General features: G+C 36.7%; 1 protein-coding gene across 1 annotated transcript in view; it reads left to right on the top strand.

Annotated features, from left to right (window-relative positions):
* LOC117161289 (netrin-1) overlaps positions 1-25884 on the top strand; it is a 111207-nt gene that overhangs the window by 41007 nt on the left and 44316 nt on the right. The window contains exon 2 of the mRNA XM_033342719.2: positions 18981-19169. Coding sequence (XP_033198610.1) covers positions 18981-19169 — 189 coding nt within the window. The remainder of the gene's footprint in view (positions 1-18980; positions 19170-25884) is intronic.

Consider the following 25884-nt stretch of genomic DNA (forward strand, 5'->3'; position numbering starts at 1 on the left):
TGATGTTTCAAAACTTTTCTAGAACTTTGTTCGCTTCTGTTTCCCTGATCGTATTTTTCTGAAGTCAGATGAAACGATGGTACACGTAGCCCCATAAATCCCAGGTTGGTAGTTTGTCTTCGATCGTAGAAAGTGTTCGTTTCTTTAGGATATTAGGGTAGAAGCAGAGTAGGATGAAATAACAACGGAAATCTTCGACGATCTGTGAAATTGGAAAAGCCAGGTAAACGTTCGGCGACACTGAACTTTACAGAGAAACGATTCGACCGAAGCGAGGGTTACTGATTTATTTCCGGCTATAATAAGGTACCAGAACTGGCGAAATCAGATAATAAGCCGCCGCTAGTTGAAGAAAAATCCTAACAGACGACAGATTTGTCGCAATTAGGCATACCGACCATCGAAACGATCTCCCTTCGAGATAACGTGCTTTTCTTTATTTATAGTTTGTCCCTGTTTTATAGTAATAAGATAAAACGATAAATAGGGCTAATGTACAGGTTGTTCGTTATTATTATCAGTTTTTAACTGATATTTCGTAAGTGATAGAATTGTAAAAAATGGACAAGGACAGGATTTTATCATAGTACTTTCTATCTGTAATACGAAATCGATTGTCCAGAGTTCGGGATCACTGAAGCTCAAAAATTAAGTATACATATTTTGAAGATTTTATTGCGTACAGTTAAAAGCAGCTCCATTGTTTTGAATACTAGAAATTGGGCAAATTCCTTCAATTTTAACATTTCAATGACACTGAATATTTTTCTATTGTGCACAATATCTTCATAGAATGCGAAAGAAGTTATGGCTATCAGTCTATAAACACATATTGCCTGACATTATACAAAAACCATGATATAGATATATAAACATTCTATCTAGGCTATCCATCTGTTCGTATGTAAAAAGTAGTTGTTCATGTTCATTTTCTGATAAATCTGCTACTTGGGAAAAGGTTCTGACATCTAATAGCGTGAGCATTGTGAGCAAGAAACAAAATTTCAAACTCTTTCATTGAAAAATTGTTTATGTTTCTTTGGACTAATATTTTTAACGTGTCGCGATAAAGTTCTTCAACAAGTGTACTCAACTCGTATCGTTGAAAATATTTTCAACGAAATATTTCTGATGAAAAACGAGAGATCTGCGATTTACAAAATATTTCCCGTTTTTTATGAAATTTTAGGCATATAAATAAAACTCGTCAAAAGTTTCATATCATTTATTAGCTTCACAGTAAACAAGCATTTCTAACTAAATTCTTTAATATCACTCCGGTCATAGCTTTTTCTGTTAGTCGTCGCAACAACTGGCTGGAAAAATTGTATTTACAGAAATGGACCGATTTTTTAGAAACGGAATGAATTAAAACGTATCCTGGTAAAAGTTTTGTGAATATAAACTCTTTATAACCGGTATAATGACATTCTTTTCTATCATTGAAATATAACACGTTGAAGTCTTAGGTAATTTCTTGGCTATAGTATTTGCATCTATTGCATTTATTACATTTATTAATTCGCATACTTATTCATTTTAGTCGAGAATTATTTCCATCGTGATCCTTATAGGGGAAGGTGAAAACATAGTGCAAAATAGAGTTGTTAAAATACATTCGTTAAATACGCAACTATTAAAATTTCTAAGCACCTCCTAACAGAGTTGTATCGTACTAGCTTACGTAACACAACGAAACATTAGGCGCTAAGGATAAGAAAACTATTTCAGCTAGAATAAATCGTTCGTTCTACTTATCTTGGAACGTGAATCTTTTTCCAAACAGATTTTACAGGAATGGAAGCAAAAAGTTCTCATATCCGTAGATACTAACTATACAATTAAGCAGAGCGAAAGCGATCGTTCGTTATTTTTAACGTGTCGAGAAAAGTATAAAAGTTTAAATATTAGTTAAATCTTTTTACAACTTTTGATGTTCTTTAAATGAAATTCTTCTGGCTGAAGATTGGAGTCCAAATTTCACAGATCTTTCTCGCTCTCTCACGGTAGTACCTATGCGCCGAAAGTAGACCCTGAGGGGAATTTGCGTTCTCCAGAAGATCTTCTTCCCTTCGGAAATAGCGGAAACGCGTTCTCGCTAATTTCCCAAGCAATCGAACCCTAGGCAGCCAGTGTCACCCACTTAACCCTGCGGCTACGTTTCGTTAGACGAACTCGAAGAAAGAGTCGTCTGATCCTCGAGGTGATATCGTTCGGACAAAGTTTTCCCTCGTTACTGGAAAAACTTTCGTCTCGTTACCCCGAAGAACCTTTTCAAGGTTTGCAAGCTGATATTGGGTAACTAAGCTCGTCAGCCGGTATCTGCTTGCCTCCAGAAGTCGTGGTGTATCTTCCATTTGTTAGAGTTCTCTCGGCGATGGGAGAATTTTACCGATTTTATTCCCCAGGCCCCAGGCAATTGCTGCTTGGGCGGGATGATATCTCTCTCGTATCGTTGATTTTCAATTTTCCATTTTAGTCCTACATATTTTGATTTTCTTCCTCTTTCGTCAGGATGTAGTTAGTACGTTTATTACTTGGTAAAAGCTTGGTAAAATGTCGGCCGCTATATTTTTGTGCGGGAAATAAGGCAAAGTTTTCGCAAGGATTATTCGAAAGAGGGTCTCAAATATTTCAGATAGTCGACAAATTTTACGGCCCACCCCAACGAACTTTACGAGCGGCTATGAAAGATCAAGCGAGCCGATGCTGACTCGGATGAAGAATATTTATTACCCTGAATATATGCTGTACCGCGTATACATATAACGTATAACCATGCGTATACCTGCAAGTATATCTAAAGACATGATACTAGGGTGGCTGTCTTGTGTGCACACCACGTATTCGAGCAATGTATGAAACGTACCTAATAGATCTCACGGTTTGAACTCGCTTTTCATCGAAATCCTTCCTACCCAGCACCACTTGTATGTACCGTGCTATCCTCTGCAAGATAGCTAACTCTTTCTAACTTTTTTTAATCGAAATTCAACGACTAATCTATTTCACTTGCGACTAGAACATACGTACGAGATGTTGGCGCGAAAAAAATATCTTATTGTTTAATGTTCTACGTTCGTATGAAAAATAAGAAACGCGTTATCGTTCTCATATTCTATATTAGTAGAGTAATTATTAATAAGCAATATTTCTTATACATACGCATATGAAACATAAAAAATATGCAAAAGGTGTTGATTTGCAGAACGGAACTTGGTCAAAGAATTTATCTTCTTTTAAGATCGGTACTTCTGAAAAATAGACGAAGAGCATATGTACGTAGTAGAAAGATTAAAGAAAAGGTATTGTTTGTTCACGTGTAATTCAAGCGAAGCCTCCATACAGAAGTAGCTTAAGTTTAAATTAAGCCGTGCAAATCCGTGGCGACAAATGCGAAGAACGCGTAAAGTCGCGTGGCTACGACGCGACGATAAAACGACGGTCGCGTCAACGGGATGGTTGTTTTCATCGTAAACAATGTTCACCGTAGCGTGTTTCAAATATAATACATCCTACGAGAAGTCGGCGCGGTACTTTTTTTCTCTCGTCACGGACACGACGGAAACATTATGAATGGCAGTGTCAGGGATGCATATTAATTAGGAAGCCGATAAAACTGATAGGCGCACGTACGCGCGTAAAACGGTCGTTTCGGCATATTCGTAGGCCGTATCGCGGGTGGGCATGGGTTCGTTTATATTCGTAGGCTGTTGTTCGACATTTTATTGCGAGAACGAACGCGTGTAGTAGGCGGACGTGCGCGCGCGTACGCGCTCGTCGCGTCGCGTCGCTTCGTCGTCTCGGTATGCATTTCGGCATGAAAACGCGGACGCGAACGGTACACGTAGGCGGTGTACGGCAACGTATGCCATCGCAACTGCGCCTGTCTGTGATCCGCGCGGATAAAGAGAGGTGTCCAATGATGCACTTCCCCTCCGTCGTGCACTTAGCGCCCCGGCAAAATGATTTATTCGACGTGTACTCAAGGTCTTTAACTCTCATTAAAATAACCGACAGCCTAGCCGGTTCGCTTCTTTCCTTTCTCTTCTTTTCTTCTTCTCCTCTCTTTCCTTTTCTTTTTTTCTTACTGCGTCCTTTGCTCCTTATTCGTTTTTCCCTTCAGGTTCGGAAGGACTCCCTCGGGGGTTGGGAACAACTACCATCAGGAGACGCGCGAAATTTTTGCTTTTTACCTCGTCGCGCGTCGCGTCGCGTCGCCCGGTGGAGATCTGCTTAAAGCGATCCTTGCTCATGTACACTTGATCATATACCCTTATTTCGCGGACGAAAACCTACGCTCACTCTGATACACATTTCCTTCATAGAAAGAAATTGATAAAAAATTATTCATAGTAATTATGTCTCGAACAAGAATGTTGCTTTATGCACGTGGCTATTTTTACTTGTATGTTCAATCGTCCGAATAATCGAACGTTTATCGTTACGATATTATTAATATTATTATCATAAATTATTATTATATTTTTATAATTATTATTACGAGTATATTATATTATATTATTACAAATATAACAATTATTGTTATTATTATAAAATATTAACGCGTCTCGAAAATTGTTTGATATACGATAACGTAATACGTACATATAATCAAATGCGTTTACTAAGTGTGAAAAAAAAAATGGAAAGTCAAACACTGGAATTCCTTTTGATTTTAGTGTACACACATTTTATAACGAAAGATTTTCATATCGAATTCACAAGAATTTACCTGATTAGATGTAAACATTATTCGATATTCGAAGTCGAAGAAACGGTGAATGAATGCTTACATCGATGCTACGGTATTTTTTCAGGGTAAGATATGGATCAATTACTGCAGCAACATATACATATTTCAATAACGAATATTGTATCCCCCAGTGAGAGAAGCAGCGTCACGATTTATTTTTCATGCAATAGTGGGTATCAATATGGAAGCAATATTCCCGTTATATCGGAAACAAAAAAAAAAAAAAAAAAAAAAGAACGCATATTTCTCCTCTAAAACATCGACGTTGAAATAATTGACGACCGACGTATTCCTCCATTTCCATATTTTAAATTGTATTCACTGACATGCCTTAAATGACCTCGTTTTAATTATTATTCCAATAGGTTGAGAGAAATTAACTAGAAACAGAAATCAAACGGTAACGAAATTTCAGGGGGATTTTATTTGCCATTATTTGCCTCTGGTGAAACGCGAAGGGCGTAGCTACGACGAGTTGACTGCTCGATTTAACCCTCCCACCCCCCAATAAATTTCCAGCGCGTTCGCATTAGGCTCGTATGTCTGCCAGCAGGCAGGCTGCGAGAGTAAAGTGTGTCTCGAAATTAGTTGCTTAATTAAAGCTCCCTGGAGACTACTTTCCAACGGAGAAGCTTGTAAGCGTACCCAGAGCAAGCCCCTTCCCTCTCCGGCATCGGCATCACTGCTATCGATTCCTTGCTCCCCCTATTTTTTGTCCATTGCTTGATTCAATCTCGGAGGATAAATGGACGAATGCCAAGAATTCTCGATTGATCGTTTCGATTTCCAGCTTATCCGTATCGACGAATAGCCACCATGTAGATATCGTATTATATCTATATACCTACCGAATATACTACGATTCTCTCAACTTTTGCCTGCGTATTTGTACCTATTCGTATTTTTAAAGCTATCGCGTTCAACACGTTCGTGTTTTTTCACGTGTTTTTTTTTTTTTTATAAACATGACAATGGTTCTCTGAAAAAATATCCAACATAGACGCGTCATATAACGGTAATTGCGTTAGAAACGAGGTACTTCAGATTTTCCAATCAGGTGAACATTGGCTGTCTTCGAAAGCCCTTGTTCACGATTACATGTACCTACCTGTAACAAACTACACAAGCGAACGAGTGTATACGTGCGCAGGCAAAGCACTTCTACGATCATGGATTCTTACACAAGCATTCCTACCCTCGAATTATAACACGCGGATTGTGTTACACTGCGATAGCTTCGCAGGACTTACAATCTTAGATGGCGTATAAACGACGCGGTGCGGTACGTCGCATTGTAAAACGTCACTCGACGATGTGTGCTTAGGTTACGTGAAGTAGAGAAGCGTGTTTGACTATTTCTAGAGAGCTGACAGAGAAAACAAAGGTACGGAGGAGAGATACTTACGTGGGCGAGCGCGTACACTGGACTTTGATTCTCAATGCCAAACAAAACAAAACTTCGTAAACCACGGAATCGTACGACCCTCGACATTGAAATCGTCGATCGTAATTTTAATGCAACCAAAATATTTATTTTGTTGAGTTAGAAGGATAACGTCGTTCGAATTGTGATTGTTAAAGCACTTGCGTAGTTTATAATAATATAATATTTATTTGGCATATGTAGAACGTGCAGGAAATCTATATAAAATCATTCAATGAATGATTAGTCGGAGATGAAAGGACATCGGGGCCTTTGTTTTGGAATTTTTAGGAAGACCCCCGATACTTTTAGTTTAGTCTAGATTTTTCATTATAGCGGTGCTTGAATAATAAAATTTAGAAGTAGTTGTTTATGATTTAATCCGATTATGTGTGTCCGAGAATTATGACAATAGGCTTCGCCTCGAAGTGATACAACGGGTCGCTGAACGTAGCCACGGATGGACGTTTTTACCTAACAGAGGTATGGAGTAATTGTATAGCTCTCCTTAAAAATATAGTTGACCCGAGGGGTACAGAGAAGTACGGAGAAGAGTATATAAGTACAGTTCGACTTGGACTGAAGAAGTTGAGTTCTACTTGTGGAGGAGTAAGTTGAATTACACTTGAATTGTGGACCAGTGAGTTCAGTTCGACTTGGACTTTGGGAGAAAACACATTTGCTACCCCGTTGACCGTGGATTCGTTATTAAGTCTAAGATCATTGCTATTAGCATCTCGAGTATCTAATTACCACGGTTACTTGTCAAATTCTGTAATAATCATATTTGTGCTAGTAAATATCTTCTCTATTACATAACGACAATGTCTAATCCAAATAAAGATTCGTTACATGTCTCTAACCCTAATGATAACTCGACATATATATAGAATAGTTGCCAAAATGGTATGGCTCTGCCTCGTGCTGACTTCTAACGCGTTCCTGCCATGTGTCGATTTGTTGCTGTGGCTGTGATTGTGGCTGTGACAGTGGTTGTGGCTTCTCGAGATAAGAAAAGGAGGACAGTGTAGGAATAAGTAAAAGACGAAAGGGTTAAATAACGCCAAGCCGATCGCATGGCTGCGATGTGGCTCCTGATCATCGTTCGATCCGCCAGCATCAAGCCAAATAAAATGTCTTTTTACATCTGCTCATATACATTTTCATATAGATCTCCTATATCTTCTATATTATACGAAAAAGCACTATAGGTATGTGTATTTAGAGACAACCAATCCAAGTGTAATGTTCGTTCCTGTTTAGGCGCAGTTACATTATAACTCTAGCTAAGTAAGCGACATTTTACATAATACTGTAATTCTGACCATTTACATGTTAATATTAAAATTACGTGTGCTTCCACTCCGCGTCCCACACACTTTGGAACGGGTAATATAGACTGGTATTTAAATTTGTTAAAAGTGGAATATTTTATCGAAATTACAGGAAAATTCGCTTCCGCGTTACACGCATCTGAACTTAAGGGAATAGCTGCAGAAAATAGCGGACGCCAGTTATGTTAAATTCAAATTGCAGTCGTACGCTGTCATAGTACATATTATCATAAACGGTTGTTAAAAGGTTACCGAGAGTTAGGTTAATGGACATTAAGGATGTTTTATTTAAAATCAGTTTCATAGTTATGAACATGTAAAATTGATAACTAGTGCTTTATTTTGAAATAGAAAATTTAATCAGGAAATTTTTTCACTAACTTGAATACTTCATCGAGAATGTCTTATTACAGAAAAGTATGCATATTTTCGAGTCGTTCAAAAGTCACAGTCGTTAACTACATATGTAGGTTAAGAAATAAGAAAAGTGAAAATGTTATCCATTAAGCATTATTCTTTAAAATTTAATTCAGTATTTATGCTCATTTATGCTATCTTTACACTGTCAACGTATTTTTGGAAATAGTATAGTCGATTTGCTAAATGGGTTTTCGCACAATGAAATTGAATTTACAAGATGTGAATCGACGAATTTAGTATGTGAAAGGCCATTTGTTTGATAGAATAATAGTGTTTCAAGATGAAAATAGCATTTTTTGTTGCCAACTTGGTCACGTAGTCTGGTGACGGTTTATCTACTGATTGTGAGAGAAAGATTTGCGTGTGTGAAGTGGAGATTTTTGGAATTGAATCGAAGCGGGCTACGGTTGCTCCGCGAGGAACACGAGCCAATTGTAGATTCCAGACCATTTAATCGACTGATTTTTTGGGATCATACGGTGAAGGTTGGCCCATAGAATGGCAGAATAAAGTGTACGTCGATTCACCCTCGCTTTGTGTCAATGTTCCGTGGAATGGCCTTGTTATTTTTTACTACGTACCTTGGGCTTTACTACTGGTCCGCGAGTTTTGCACCATCCTCGGAGATAAGGAAAGAAATAAAGTAACGGATTTACGATCTCGAAGCAGATAATCCGGCGACGGTTTGATCGTAAGAAGGTTTCCCGATCTTGAATAAAAACTTACGAATCCGCGCTAAGCAATAGGAACGTTTAAATTAACACGCTTCTCGATTCAGTAGTAACCGATAGACATTTAAGCTGCAAACATCATGTTAAATATATTTTGAACGTAAAATGAGATAAATTATAATGCAAAGGTGGAGGTTCTATCGTTTGATCCTCGACTTGAAAGAAACAATAGTCGTAATATAAATCACGTTATTAATAAATTTTGTTCCCGCGAATGTTCTGTACACCAAGCCGGACTTTCCGGAATTTTGTGTTGCATCGAAAATAAAATTGGTAATTTTACTTTCTTGCAGGTACAAAGTTACTATCAGTTAAAAAATTTAGAAAATAATTTACGGTAACTCGAACCGAATATAGCTAAATAATAGAATCTAGTTTTGCAATATCGTCCACGAATTAAACATTCATTTTTTATTTGTCACAATATTAAAAATTGTTTGAATGTGTATCGGATTGAACAGGTTCGAAAACCGTTTTAGTGTTTCATTGAGCAGACGTTGCTAGAGAGAGAGAGAGAGAGAGAGGGAGAGAGAGAGAGAGAGAGAGCGATATATTTTGCAATGTACGAAGTGTTTGTCCCTATCGAATAAACAACTTCTTGACGTAATATAAGTCCAGGGAGAAGAGCCGTAATGGCGGCGGATAGCAAAGTCGTTCCCCTTCGCATACCTCTCGCGTGGAATACATTTGCAGTAAGTGCTTGGAGCTAGTAGCAACGACGGTACGCGACTGATGACGACATAAACAAACACGTGTCTCAAGATGAGACCATTTGTAATGAGAATGGCGAACAACCGATGCTGGTCTGTGCATAGCGTCGTTTATAGCGTTACTTCTAGCAGTTCTAGCACCCATTATCGAATCAGCTACGAAAGAAGTCGTTGTAATTCACCCCTTTCTTCCATCTGCCTTCCAGACTACACTTCGTTCCCCGATGCTCCGCGATCGTATATTTTCCATTCTATCTTTATCATATCTTTCGTTTCGTGCTTTATTTAATGAGCAGTCTCTCGTTGAAACTTCTTGCTCGCCTTGACGAGTTGATCGCGATTCCTTATGCATTCTATCGTTAATAATAATTGAAAACAAAAAAGGACGTCTTTTCGATGACTAAATCTAGAATCTGAAATCTAAGATTCAAATCGCAATACGTTAATAAATGGATACTCGGCAGCACGAGAAACTTTGGAGTTGCCAAAAATACGTTTTAAAAAACTTGCCAAAAATTCGTTCTATTAACAGCAAAACTTATTATGTGACATTCGATTAACTGTGTGACATTGCATGTAAAGGGACTGAAAAATTGTACGTATTTGTACGGTTTAGCTGTTTCTCTAATATTAATAATATCGGTGAATCTAAAACTAATTTAAAAATGAAGAATACGTTTCCGCGATAAAGCTTGCACGAAAAGTTTCTTTCGAAACTGTCTTAATTTGCAAATAGTAGATGTACGACTATAATCGAGCAAGTTTATGTAATTATATAATTTTAATTTTTAGCATAATATATTGGCATATAAGTAAAACGATAAAAATGACAAACAATTTACAATTTTTGCACGGTAAATAAAAATGTAACAAGCTGTCGAAATTATGTATATAATCGATTCTCGTTTTAGTTTAGTTTTATAGATCATTATGATGCGATTAGAAAATGTTACCTCGGAATTTTCATTTTGCACTTTTCTTCTCTCAAACAGACAGACACGTGAAAATTTCAGTAGATCCGTTTTCACGCGTGCCGTTGCTCATTAACGTCGAGAGCCGCGCAACGGCGTTAACGGCTTGTTAGCGTTTTGCAAGCGATGTCACGATAGGCGTGCCGTGATAATTTATTGGCTCGTAAATTTACGCTTTCCCGAATATACAGGATACAGGCACGTGTTTACTCGACGTCGACGTGCTATATCTGTCCATGGCTGATCTTTCCGATGATAGACAGCGATGCAGCTTCCGCGACCGATTTGTCGGATGAGTGTTATATGGAGACATTATGTCGACGGAATTTGTCGGAAGGAATTCACTGCTGAATACGCGATTCGCCACTAATACACGATTCACTCGATGTAATTGAAATTCTAGTCTCTATAAATGTAAACACGATTGACGCTCTTCGCGTTCGAAAGTGCTTATGTTTTCGAGCCAGATTGTTGGATATGTCAATCGACGTTCCAAAAAAATATAAACAAGCTGTTTGAATTGTTAAAAAATTATTATTACACAGTGAGCTGTACCAATTATACAGGGTATCCCAGTATTGATGGTGCAATCTGGAGGGTGCGATTGTATATGAGAAAATAAGTCGAATATATGGAATAAATTTCTCTTATTTGAGGCTTCGTTTTCGAGAAAATCGAGCTATGACTTGTCAAACGGCCCTCGATACAAACCATTATTTACTGTATCCATTTATGTAGAAATGTACATATTAAATCAAAAGTTTATTCCGAGGACAACACAAGTCTTCCACTAGCAAAAGCGAGGATCATTTCGGCGTTCGAAGAACTAAAAGCGGAAAGTACGTTGGAAAGCGTGCACGAAAATTTAATTCGGAGACACACCTGTGTATGCAGTTCGGTCGCCAGCATTTTCAACATTTCTTGCAGATCTTAAAAATTACATGCTTTATTATTACTCATAAATCTACAAGATATAGTTTGTCCACCACGATATGTCAAATAATTCCAAAATCTTTAATTTCATCAATTCCGAAATGGTTGTTAACTGTTAAATATAGAAAGTATCAATGGGAAGGTTTATAAGGTCTTAATATGTTATGTATCTCCATTCGTTTCTATGTTTTTATGTAAATATAAATAGATGTATTTACTTTTACGTTACATTTGTAACGTTATATTTATATTTATAATAACGTTATATTTATATTTACAACGTTATATTTGTATTTATTACCTTTCTTCTTAACAAGTTTAATAACGTTAATTAATTTTGTTTTACAAGTTTTATAATTTCTATAAATGTGTCTTCAGCAACTTTAGTTATTCACTTGGTATAAAACAACACTTTATATCAAAAAGATTATCGAACCTACCGTTTTTGTTTCTGTAATGTATTTTTGTAATTTTGCAATGAATTTTTTTTGTAACTGACTGTACATTTGAGATTGTTTGGTTAAATTTAGTAACGAGTAAAGAAAGATTTATTTTTATTATCACCATGATATCGTTCCGCTTGAGTCAGTGGTCATTTTAGAAGTACTATTTATTGGTCTGTTAACGAAATTATAAAAAGATTTTAAGGATGTCGTGATTATTATTTTGTTTGGTTAGCATGATGAGCATAAATAAGGAGTTATGAAAGTTTCAAATGTGGTTTGTTATCTTAAGCACGATCCAAGATCCATTATTTTTAAGTTATATTTCACCAAAAAGAAAGACAAGGAAAAAATATGTAACGTTAAATAAGAGATTCAATGAGACTTGGGATTATTTCCTCTTCATTATAGGCGATGAAAGTGTGCGAACCAATTTCAGAATATCGTATAACTTATACATGTATGTATTATAATAAGTGCGTGTGGAAACTGCCTTTTGAAATGTAATTATTGACCGGGACTTACGCAACTGATTTATTGAGACTGACTGAGAGTTCCAAAATTAAATAATAATTTTATCGAAGATATTTCAGACTTTCCGGCATTTATTACATAAGAAAATAAATTTTACTTTCCTGTTTTGTACCGTTTATGGATATATGTACATCGAATCATTTCAATAATTTTTTGGAAATTGTAATATAAATTATTATTTCGTGCTACAGAATTCGTATGCTACAGAATTGGGTTGAGTTTCCTCGGAATTATTATAAAATATATTGAGAAATGTTAAAATAAATCGATAATACCTAAATATCGGCATACTTTAAAAATATCGTAAAATATTACAAAATATTTATGAAACATTCTGAACAATGCATTTGCGCTTCACGGAGAAAAGAGCGTGGGGTTACGTATATACCTATATCCGAAAAATATAGAAATATTCGATTTTTATCTGTTTTTTGTTAACAGGACGTATACGTATATACCTTTTAAAAGAATTCAGACGCTAACAAAGAAAAAATTTCAAATTTTACCAATTAGATTTTTCCACCGCAATCCAAAAGTACGATGAATATTTTTTCAGGAGTATACGGTATACATTTTTACTATGTATGATAAAAAGATACGAGTGTAGATAATTGAAAAATGATTTTTTTTAAAGAATAGATTATTTAGTAAACAATAAAACCTGTCCGCTTGACTTGTCTGTTAAAACTACACCGTAACGAAACTCACGTGAGATCTGAAAGCGTGAAATCACGTTAGAAGGCTTATAGGATTACGGGAATTAAAATCGGACCACTACCGCTGTTGCCTTTAGCGAACACCAACATGTTTGTTCAACTTCAACAAATGTCTAGCTGGATATTCCTTGATATTTGTCTTATCACACCTCTGCAGAAATTAAAAAAGATTTACCTTGGTATCTTCGTAATTCGTATTTATTATTATTCTTATTGTTATCGTAAGTGCAACATTGTATTGCATCACGGATTAATATTACATATATTCCATTTATATGTATTGGTATATATAAATATATTATTACTTAAAATGTCAGGTGAATGTAATACAAAGCGAGTTTTATAGTATTGTGAAAATCGCAACATTTTTTGAGTTTTAAAAGTTCATCCTCGATTCTTTTTAAGTTTAAGTTTATATAAAAAATACATATAATCGAGTAACGTTTTCAACGCAATGCATTAGGTCCGCAAAACTAAAAGCAAAGAAAATTTGTCACTTTACCGAAAAAGACAAATTTAATATTTAACGGAAGGTTTCACAGAAGTTTGAAAAGATAGTCTAATGAAAAGCTAATTCAATATCTGGATCGTCTATTTGAATTGCCTGGAATCGTCCGATCGTAAGAGGTTTCGAATGGAATTTCGTTTAGTCGGCAACCGAAACGGTTCCCATTAAATTTAAGCTCGTTAGCGGAGAGCGGGGACCCGGGACATGACGCATCATGTAGTTCACAGAGCGGCTACTAGACACCGAAACGTTAGGAGATCTATCCTTCTGGCATTCAAAGACAGTCCGCCGAACCTAACCAGGTATCATCAGCTTCAGAGAAGTTCAACGTTGATCGCCAGCTGTATCGATAAGATCTGATACAGACACTCGAGTTTTCAAAGGCTGCGAAAGGTCACGAACCCTTCTCGGCCGTGTCGGCCGTGTGCATCGTGATACTTTACGCGATCCATTCGCGGTCAGTAGCCAGGGTTCCGCGAATCCGTTTCATGCTAACTTTCGTAACCGAACCGTTAGGCTGTTTTATTTTAACCATATAACCCCCTTTCTGAAAGAACATCGGTTCCCCATACCGAGAGGAGAATACATATTATATATCACGAGCCACGTTCAAGCTGACTTAACGAACAGAAAATGCATCGCGATGCTTTCCTACGTTCGTAGATAAAGATAAAGAAATTTTCTTTATTTCGAACGTGCTGCGGTGATTCGATTTTACCTCTGTTATACATGAATTAGCCTATGAACATATATATATTACGTAATTGTCAGCATAAAACATAAGCGAAAGTATATACACACACACGTGTACTTATATGTCTTTCTATAAGCAATTTGGTCGTTCAATCGTTGATTTATTATCCAATAAATACATTTGTTGAGAATTACGTAACTGCGATGTAATATGTGGATCGTTTAAAGAATTCTTAGAATTGAATTGAAAAAGCTACCTATACCTACATATATATAATTATATTATACATACATATACGTTATACATAGTTCATTTCTTAATATTATTTTATATGATATACATTACATATGTATGTGTCACGATCGTAATAACATTATGTAGGACTTGCATTAAACACTCTTTGTTTGAGATTGTTTCTTCCAAGATCCGGTGATCAACTGATGTTGGCCGTTACAGTTGAGTCCGTTGAGTCGTCTGTAGCGGGGAAGCATGTGTTCTGAAATTACTAAAAGATAATGGGCGATATAGTAACTTAAAGAAAAAGTAAAACGTTATCTCGAAATACGTGCTCCTGCATCGATTAGGGACGTATAGTTTCACCATAGATCGAGATACAACCGTCTTCGGTTAGCGACTATAGCGTTTTCCTCGACAGTTTGAAAAGGTTTAGAGCGAATAAAGTCAAAGCATACATCTTCTCTTATCAGGACGAATGTCCTTTCCTCGTTCATTAGAGAATCGTTATTGCTTTAAACAAGACAGTGTAATTCGATTAATTAGCTTTTACGCGTATATGTGCACATTTGCATAAGCACAGACACATATACATACGAGGAAGAAGGCAATGGGATCCGGAAAGAACCGGATAATTTTTAAAATGTCCCAACCCAAGATGTTTGATGGAGAGATAACGAACAGTGAAAAGATTCTTTGGGAATCTTTGTGAAAAGAAAAGTTTTAAAATTGAGTAGCTTGTATCAATTAATTTCGGAAAGGAATGTTATGCATATTTTGAAATAGGTACTTTAGAAAGGTAGAAATATGTTATGATAGATCAGGATGACAATACATACATATATCAACAGAGTAAATATAACATTTAAATATAAGGTACTTTTCTTTGGTTTGTATCTATATTTACGTATTATATTATATATAATTAATTTATATTTTTTAAATAATATCAATTTTTGAAACTAATCAGCAACCTAATAATGTACGCACGACCTCTTCTTTGTTCCAACAAAAGCGGTGTGTGAAGGTGTCGTAATGCGTTTAAGATCACTAATTGCAGAAGCAACTGACTCGTATTGAAATTTGATGGAACCATGGTCCTCGACGTCTCTTACGACAATAGACCTCCCTTAGAAGCGATATGCCAGGAATGGCTGTAATTACTGCTCTATCATCTAAAAGCAATCACCAAGCGGTATTCGCTCGATCTAAGTGCGAAACAATGCACCGTTTGACCTAATTTATCACGAGAGTGCCACGTCTGCAAGGAACAATACCTCTTGCTTTGAAAATCTTTATTACGTATCCATAATGGACCCGCAGCTGTCGAAGAACGATTTTAATTTCTGATTAACCATCGGGTTGTCAATTTCAAATTCATATACGAAGGATATGCTTTTAATCGAATGAAATAAAGAAGTAGTAATGATATAATATTTTATTAAATATGTATAATTCTATTTTTCTCGGAACACCATTTGCCCTTGTTACATAGAATATCTTTAAGAGAGGATTTTAAATTTACATTATTTCGTATAAAATCCAGTTGTTTATTTTGCTTAATAGGTTGCTTTTGTTGTACCAAATATTCTTAAACTATACAACGTTGCTTTACGATGTACAATCATACGTCTAAAATAATTTGAGTATTCTAGTCAAGACTTCAAGAATCTTCAAAGATTTTTACATCCTTCTATTCCGGAAATTCGTTGAACAACGATTAGAGAAGATACATGCTTACATCCGCGCGTAAGTAAATTACCTCGCAACTTCACCGCAGCTGTTTGTCTCAAAGAATTACACAAATCTGATATTTTCCATTTCTAAACGCACTGTTACGTATTGACTACACGTGCGAGAAATTAAATACTGCCTCTTGCGTACTTTGATCGAATAAAGCCTAGAACAGAAAAGATTCTGTTGCGAACAATAAAATACCTAACTGAAACGTAACCATAATATATGTATGTACCTACATTCTAAAGCAGATAAATTCTAAGTGAAATCCGCTGACAAGGTGACACTTGCTAATGGCAATAAGTAATGTGTCTGAAGCCACGTTTGCACGCAATAATATGAAGAGCAGGAGAAAAAGGAAAGTTCGCTATAAAGAATAGAGAATCGAGGCGTTTCGATTCGCATGGTCCGAGATTCAAGCTTGTAAATCTTTTTCTTCGGGGTAGTCGATAAATCTTAACGAGGCTAAAAGCATAACCCCGTTGGTTTCGAAGAGCAGAGGAAAATCCAGAAGACGTGGAACATCGATTATACGACGGTTAATCGCTAATTACAGCGATTGCCTCTACGAAAACAACCCAGGGCCTTAGCGTGGCCAGCCACAGCTTAATAACAGGAATCGATCAAGAAATTTCAGACGGTGGCTGAACAAGGTTATTAACTATCGAGAGGTTATTCGATCGATCCGCCACGCTACATTCCACGTGCGTTTAACGACTATACCAATACCTTATACCTATACTTATACCTACACTTACACCTTTATCTTTATCCTCTACATCGAATTCCGTATCTCGTATCTCGTAGGTAATCGGGTATATTGCTGTGTAAAGCATCGGATTTCGGTTTTTCCACGCATCCTTAACGATAATATTTTTCCTGCCTTCCTCAGTTAATTGTGCAGTAAATGCTTAATTATTAAGCAAATAACACATTTCTTCGTTAAAAGAGATCGAATTAAATTTAACGAAATATTTATTCGATAATCATAGCTTTAACATCTTTTTTATCGTATATTTATCTATTTTTGAATGGAGATAAAAATTACGAATTGTACGTTAACATACGGTAAAGTATAAAAAACTGAGTTGGTTACTTAACTCGGTCATAAAACATGCCGAATCTTTTCTCGACTCACAGGTCGTAGCTCGTAGCTTATAGTTCGTAACTGGAACGAGGCTGACAATCCAGACCACGAGGCGAAATTTCAGGACCATAAAAAATCTATTTCGGTGTGAAGAAGCGTTAACGCGGATGTGAAGAAACATTAACGTGGATGCGAAGAGCTGGCTCAGCGGAAAGAAGCGCGTAACGATGGCGTCTCGCGTGAAAACGGAAAATAAGGCACGCTCAGTTTGGTTCGATACACGGATTATTGGGTCGAGTGATCGTATATGAATAGTGTAAGAAGAATCGTTAAAATTGCAACTTCCCTACCGACTTTTCCTCGTTTATCCTCTCCTCCTATTCTTTCTATTCGCTTGATACCTCTCAATTATTCTGTTATTTTCAAGAAGTCACGAAGAACAACTGCGGAACGACGTGCTCGAGTAGAGGAAGCACGAGTCTTTTGGAGATACTTCTTGTTCGATTCTCGAGAATTCAATGGACGGGTCGCCCTCGATATGACGACAGCGCGCCGCACCGCGCGGGACATTTCCGGCGAATCGGGGAAAAGAAGAAAGCGAAGGAAAATTGTCAACGCACACCAGACAAGACACTCTCCATCTCGTTCACGACTCTTTCTCTGCTTCCAATGAATACGCTTGAAATTCACTATTACGATAAACACAAGAATATTTCTCCTCCGATTCGTTAACTTCTCAAGAAACCTGCTGACACTATTGTGATAACTTAAATTAAATGGAAATACGATTAATTCGTAATTTTTTGTAGAAATTGTAACTGCATATGTATATTTTTAAAAATTAGAATGATTTTATGTATTCTATGCGTTTTATGTATGTCGTTAAAGATTTGTTTCTATTTACTCTACATATATATACACATCTAAGATTCTCATAATGGATGCATAAATATTTACAATCTACTTATTATTATGTAGTTTTTACTTTGTCCTATCAGAAATAGTCGTTAACCATAATCTTTTTTCTCGTGAGTAAAGGAAACTTTGGTTATTGAGGGTTAAAGACAGAAATTTGAATGTGCTATCCATTCTTCGCTAATATACCAATCGTTTTATCCTGCCATTTTTCCCCTGATTGTATCGTACGTTTATCTGTAAGTAGAAAACGTTCACATTTCGCAAAGCGAAGTGTTTCTACATATATCGATTTCATTTAAAGTGTGTTATACCTAGAGGTTATACCTCGTACCCTAACCCAGATAATATATAATACTGTTAATACATGATGCAGGTAGAATGTCCGAAAAAATTCATACACGTGCTCTCTTTTTTCTTTTTGTTTTTTATAACTTCACTTATCCTAATTCCAAGCTATATTCTAAATAATAAATTGTTGTTTTGTAACCCATAAATTATATTTTCAACTAATTGATCGTGAAATAATGGAATCCTAGTGGAATAAGTAGTGCACTCGAAGACATTTATTCCGTCAAAATAGATCAACAATTGCACCATTTTTGTCAGTCTGCCGTTGACTTACCGTGTTTAATTCCTTTACCAAGATATTTGATATTACAGAAATATGGTCGACATTTATTTACTCTTAGGAAGATTGCAAAATGAACACGATTGCGTTGTTCCAATGTCCATTTAATTGTAATACGAGGTTAAACTGTTTGGGAAAGTAAAATTGCTTCAGCAAAATGGAAGGACCGGTTAGTCATCTAATCGGACGTGTATCTGTTTCAGAATGCAACTGCAATCTCCACGCAAGAAAGTGCAGATTCAACATGGAACTATACAAGCTGTCGGGTCGTGTCAGCGGAGGCGTTTGTCTGCAGTGCCGGCATTTTACAGCAGGAAGACACTGTCACTATTGTCGGGAAGGTTACTACAGGGATCCGGCGAGACCGATCCAACATCGTAAAGCCTGCAAACGTAAGTACCCTCCGACAGCCATGGATCACCGCTAATTTAAGATAGCTTGTTCCCACTGATCTATCAATCGGGGATTATTTGTTGCAATCGTTTGCATGTTCCTGGCACGTTCGTTCACCTCCTACAAATTCTACGTTCTATGACCAGACACGTAAGAATATCAGTATCAATGCGACATACACATTGATAGATCATCGTGGCAGGTTCACACTAATTTTTAAAAAGGTACAAGATAGTTCTCGGTATTAATAGAAACAAATTTAACACATAAATATAAAAATGAGAATCCGAATGACAGCGAAATAGATATGCTTATATCTACGAAAAAATTTAATCACAGTACAATATTTTACAACAGTTTAAATATAGTACCTTAGAGTAATTTTAGTTGTAATTAATAATCGTGTACAGAAAAAAATCTACATTCAGATAGCCAATAACGTCCAAATCTCATCTACTTTACCTTTGTCATGGCACAAGTATTCTCTAGATGGATCAGATATGATTCCATTCAGTTAAACTGTCAATCGGCCCTGAAGTGCGCGTTCGTGTCACAAGCGGAAACCAATTATTGATCCGTTATTACTATTAATTTCATCTGTTTTCCGGTACTGTTGCAAAGTGGCAACTAACCGAGCACTGCTCCTCTGCTCCAATCTCGAGACATTTAATCTATGTCGGTTTGTCTAGGGCCAGAACCCATTGCGGGGATAACGATCTCTGAACGCAAGAAAGCACATCGGAACGTATTCATGCTCGCACGGTGGTACATGGTGCATGGTGCATGGTGCATGGTGCATGGTGCACCATCGTGCATCCAATGTATACACGTTCACGTAGTACATTCCATTCGTACGATTGGAACACATTGGATTTGTTGTCTAGTCCTCCGCGACTACGAACCTCCTCCCGCACTTACTAAATTAACAGCCGACCATGATCAGCAGTATAGTCACGGTCATTTCAACCCGCAGATCTTAATACAGGACTCGTCACAAAATAAGTGTTTTAGAGAATGGCAGAACTCTCATTTTCAGAACTCTGGGTTATGTCGCTTTGTTTTCATACCTTTATCATTTCGTGGAAAGTACTCGTTCGAACGGTAATTTATTTATACGATATCAAAGATTTTCATTACATCTATACGCGAGAGATATTTATAATTGTTCTGTCTGATGACAAAAATTTTTATAAAATCGGTCAATTTTCATTCGACGATAGTCAACATACAGAAATCATTTTTTATAATATCGGTTCAAGTTACCGGCTTGAAGCAAAAAAAGCGAAAAGAATGTAACATACGTCGTTTTTGTTACGAGTATCTCGATTGTACTCTTCGTAGAATACATAAATATGTATACGTATACGTATCCGTAGATCAATTTCTCAGTTAGAAAGAAGTTGCAACATATTGGAATACTTAAGCGCAGCATACGTACAATCGCAGAATCCATAGGAAGTTTCCTGGAATCAGAACTTTGCAACGCATGTAATATCAATGCGATGAAATTTTTTCAATGATAATGTACCGGTATTATGGTTACGAGCGGTCGATTCAGCATATAGCGTTTCACGTTGTCATGTTCGACACTGCATTCCATTAACATTATAAAATTTAACGAACCTTAAACCAGTTACCGGCACGTTAATTAGCTCCTGAAAGGGGTTGGTTCTCGTTGTTTCATGGTAAATTTAATTCGCACCGAAAGCCCGAGGTTACGTTTCACAGGAGAGAAATGAAATGACGGCCGTGGTGCGTCCCACGCAATCCGCGTCGATGGTGGCTTCTTCGCTCTGAGGACTAATTTATGAAAGTTCTACCATCCTAAGACGAGTTTAAATCTCCTTTTCGTGCCAAGGGCTCGCGGTGAATGTCGTGTCTCGTTGTTATCTTAACGGCTGCCATGGCTGCTAACGAGAATACAGACTGTTCGTTATCTTCGCGGCAAGAGCACGCGCAAGCCCTTGGCCCGACACTTGTGTTTTATATGCGAGCCAGAGACACTGCCAACTGATTGTGAGCACAAGGAAGCCACGATTGCGCCATATCTAAAACCATGAGTTCTTAGTTCAAAACGCATTTAATTACATTTAGCCTCTTTCCTCAGCCGTGTCTTTTCGTTCACTAGTTTTTAGAAAATACCAACTGTCTAAGCTATGCAATTATTTTCAACTGTACACTTTTAGGAAAGCGTTCTCGAACGCGAATTTGGTAAAAATGCGGAGGTAAGAGAAACCTTCCCGGGAAAAGGACAAATAAATAAAGGCAGAAGCGAGGAGTAAGATCGGTGGCACTTAGAGACGCGAACGGGCTGCCGCGACTTCCCTCGGAAAGAATATATTTTAAAAGAGGGAAAATGAAGTGCAGTCAAGAGGGGATGCATCTCCGAAAGGCATTCGCCCCTTTTTCCACGTGCTCCGTGGCGTCACGTCGTCGCAACGTTGCATCGAGTACTCGTGCCATTTCCACGGTTAGTGAACTCCAAATGGCTCCCACAGCGAGCCCTCTCAATTTTGCGCTGGTAGTTTGCAGCACATGGAAAATACGGCCCTGTCGACTGCTACGTACTGTGTCAGGTCAGGCAACCGCTGCTCGTTTAGAGATTTCCACCGCGACGAACGACGACGGCGACGACGACGAGCCTCGCGCCCGCTTTCTCTCTCGCTCTCCGACCTTCTCTCCCTTCCATACTGCGTTTTGTTCACCTCTTTCTGCTCTGTCCTGCCCTCCTCTCCCATCACCTTTTCCGTCTCCCCCTTCCCTTCGTTCCAACAGGCACACACTGAATTGCTCGGGAAATTTGTTGCCTCGTCAACGAACTAACAGCCGTATCTAATGTCATTGTGAGGTGACCCGTGGATGCTTGCCCACCTCGTGCGAACGCACGGAATCTTTTAAAATTGTCAGCCCACCAAAACGTATTGCAGCCGAGGGAACTTTTAGCGTTCCGTTTACCACCTGGCTAAAGCTTCCAGGTCGGTTCGCGATTTCGCGAACAGGAATTATGCGCGGTTTATCTCAATGAAGTGTTCGAATGATTTAGGTAAACCACTTGTTCTTGACAGCAATGCTACTAAATGCTAAGGCGCCCGAGTGATAGAGATTAATTAGAATAACATGGCATTATTGCGCCTATGTATTTTTATGTCTATTTTTGTAAATTCCTAGATTGGTATGTAATAATGTCCGCATTTGCGTCAAGTTCAATCTTTTCTTCGATTTATGGTTACCACAAAATATGTCATTTAATTTAAAACAGTTAACATTTTGTAATATCTTATTTTACCTTCTCGACGTCAGCAATTCTTAAGAATGTTGTCGTCTAATTTTTTAGCAAAATAATTTTATGTTTCCTGGCATTCTTTTCTATTATTTTAAAAAGCTGATTTCAGATTTCTAGTCTCTTTTTTCTAACTTTCTCCAAATAATCTCCTATGTATTTTATCGCAGTACTTTCGAAAACTGCGAAAGAAGAATAGCTATAAAAACAATTAACATCGTGAAAAGAATATCTAGAAATTCATTTTCACATAACAGTATACAAACGAATTTTCCTAAGAATGAAATATATTCTTTGGTTATTAATATAAAACTAGTAACAATAAAGTTGTTTACGAAATATCGTAACGAGAAAACTGTATTTCATTAATGCGTCGAATCTGCTACAATAAGATGAAAAATAGTCGTAGACCATCTTTTTTCATTCTTTCGTTCTTTCCATTTTTCTTCCTTTCTCGCTCCCCTTTTTTTTAGTTTTGATATCGCTCAGTACCGAATTGTCATGCTCCTCGTGAAGCAGCCTGTATGTGCACACTGCACACATTGGCTGGTAATATTAGAGGCTTCCCCTGTTTGTATAATACGCGTGGCCATACCGGAACGATACGTTTCAACTGTATCCTACCCCAAAAGCTTCAGCCTGTGTTTATTTTACACCCTCCAGCAAGGGTTGCCTCTCAAACAGAATCGGTCACCGAGACATTCGTGGTCTCCCTTCGGGCAACCTTACTGGCCCTTTGTCAAGTCTCCGAGTAGTCATTCGCACCAAAATTTTCTAAACTATCGATTTTTTTTATTACAAAATCGTTTCAATTTTATGGATAAAAAGGTAACGAATTTAGTCACATGTATTGATAGTTCCTAGAAAAATTTTTCGTTTGTACAAAGAAATAAATATACATATGATTTTTCTATCTTTTTAATTAAAATACGTTGATAATAAAACACCGTTTGGAATTATATTTTTCACGCGACAAATTGTCAAATTACGAATTAAAAATATTCGCAAAACGTAATAAATATTTCTAATCAATACGTAATATAAACACAGAATTTTATGTTGTGATATTTTCTGTTTTTTTATTGGATTTTTATTTTATTACTATCTCTGTAGGATTCACATTTTTTTATCATCTACCGATTTTTTATTTTCTATCAGTTTCTACTTACGATTTCATGATACGATTCAACACACCGTGTATATAAAATTCAAATGTCGTTGATCTTTATGTCACATTCATATATACATACGTCGATCGAAGGAAAAAAATATGTATATTATTTTACACCGAAACTTTGACCGTGCTATTCTACTTTAATTAAATATCAGAGCGAAATTGTAACGGTGCTAATATCATACTTTCCTAGCTCATCAGACTTGTCATCAGCTACTGGCGATGGTCTTAGCTCGAAGCTTGTGAAAACCACAGTACACAGACGAAAAAGGTATAGTATCGTACACGCATACAGCAGTCGGAAGGTGCTTGAACCCGATATCAAGTGCAAAGCTTTCCTCGCATACTCAACACACGTAAGCATATTCATTATCCACCACTTAGTCGGGTCTTAAACCAGCGGTGCTTGCAGTGGGATCAGCACTATTAGTCTCTCACGCCCCCCCCTCCTCCTCTTTCCTATTGACTCCCTTTACATCTTTTTTACCTCCATCTTTCAATGCCTTTTGCTATCATTTCTTTCTTCCAGTATTCTACCTCCTTTCCCTCCCACTCTTCAGGCATAGGTATTACCCCCTTTCTTTTCTTTCCAACCGATACTTTGTTCACTTGCTCTGTACTTCGGTTCCCATATTTTCCTTCTTTATTATTCTTTCTTCTTATCCGTTCTTTCTAATATCTATATTGTCTTCGATTTATGCCGGGGTTTCTGTACCTTTGCCTGGCAATATTTACGCATGTATGCGTCGATCGATTAACAGGACTTTCAGTTCTATTGTTTTATAAAAATGAGATAATTTGCAAATGCAAATAATCAATTGATAAGTATGTGTTGATAAATTCTCTATATATTAAATAAAAAGTTTCGAGATTTCGTAAATCTTTTCGAGAATTTGTAAAACTTCAATTTAACTTGTGGAAACATTTACAGCATATGTACACATTGAATCAAATAACGATAAATACAATAGAAAATCTTATAATTCACATATTGATCGAGAGGTACGACATAGGAAGGAACACTTAACCTTATTACATATAATCAGCCAGGTCTTTACCATGATATCGAGCATATGGAATTCTTTACAGTCTAAAATTCCAAACGAAATTATGAACTTAAAAGTTTTGACAATCCCCTAATAATTTTACGTATTTTAATACTAATGGACAGCTGTGTACATAACTATAAATATTACATTATACGCTATAACTATAAACGTAATCAATTAACAATAATGCACAAGTCCAAATATTTGTGCATATACTAATGTTAATGTTTTCCAAATTCTACGTAAAACAACATCTAGTACAGTTGATAAATACGTGATAATTTACTGAATATATTTAAAAACAAGTCTTGATTATCAACGGACGATCAATGACGCGATCCACGTGTTGAAAGTCTTGTTGACGTATATGTATGGTATGACATATTTTTGTAATAACGGGCATGTATTTCTTGTAGTTTTCTTTCTTGCATCGGTTAACTTGTTTCTTCCTGTGGAGAGTAGCAAAACGTACAGTAGGTATGATCGATCGTCTAGACGGGATAAAACGAGACAAAGAAATCAAGTGCACTCGAATCCGGCAGCCCTCGTTACCCTTTGTTCAGATAAATACACGATACGCATGTAATTACGCGCAAGCATCGAATTTCGTTTACGACCCATAAAAACGATTCTGTTTCCTTTGCTATAGAATATTTCAGCGTTTTTCCAAACGGAAATGAAATTAAAATGAATCGTATTTATTCAACACATTAATCATAAAAGAATTTCGTTCTTCCCTAAAATACTCGATTGATCACTGATACAAAATTAACCCTTACTCCTTTATATCGACGTGTTTGTTTAGTAAATAAATCAATAATAAGATATAATATAGATGCGTAGACTCTTTATTTGCAAATTGAATATTGATTATCCGAATTAATGTAGGTAATGTAGGTACATATTATATATTAACTTTTCACCATTTTAGAATCAAAAAGCATTTGACCATTATTTTCAGTATACATATTACCTACCTACCGCTTTGGTAATATTATATCCGATTTCATGTTCGATAATTGTAATATTAACATAGAAAGCAATTTTATTACTTTACTGCTATTATATTACTTTTGCCAAATTTCAGCACGCAACGACACGATTCTTAATATTTACCTTCGTAGTGCGTTCAAGTATTTTTCTTAAAACTTACTTTTAACGCTGGCTAAGGTTCTTGTATTTATTGTACTCAACGAAATAATTATAAAAAG

This window comes from Bombus vancouverensis, chromosome 6, assembly GCF_051014615.1.
Source record: "Bombus vancouverensis nearcticus chromosome 6, iyBomVanc1_principal, whole genome shotgun sequence".
NCBI classification, from domain to species: domain Eukaryota; kingdom Metazoa; phylum Arthropoda; class Insecta; order Hymenoptera; family Apidae; genus Bombus; species Bombus vancouverensis.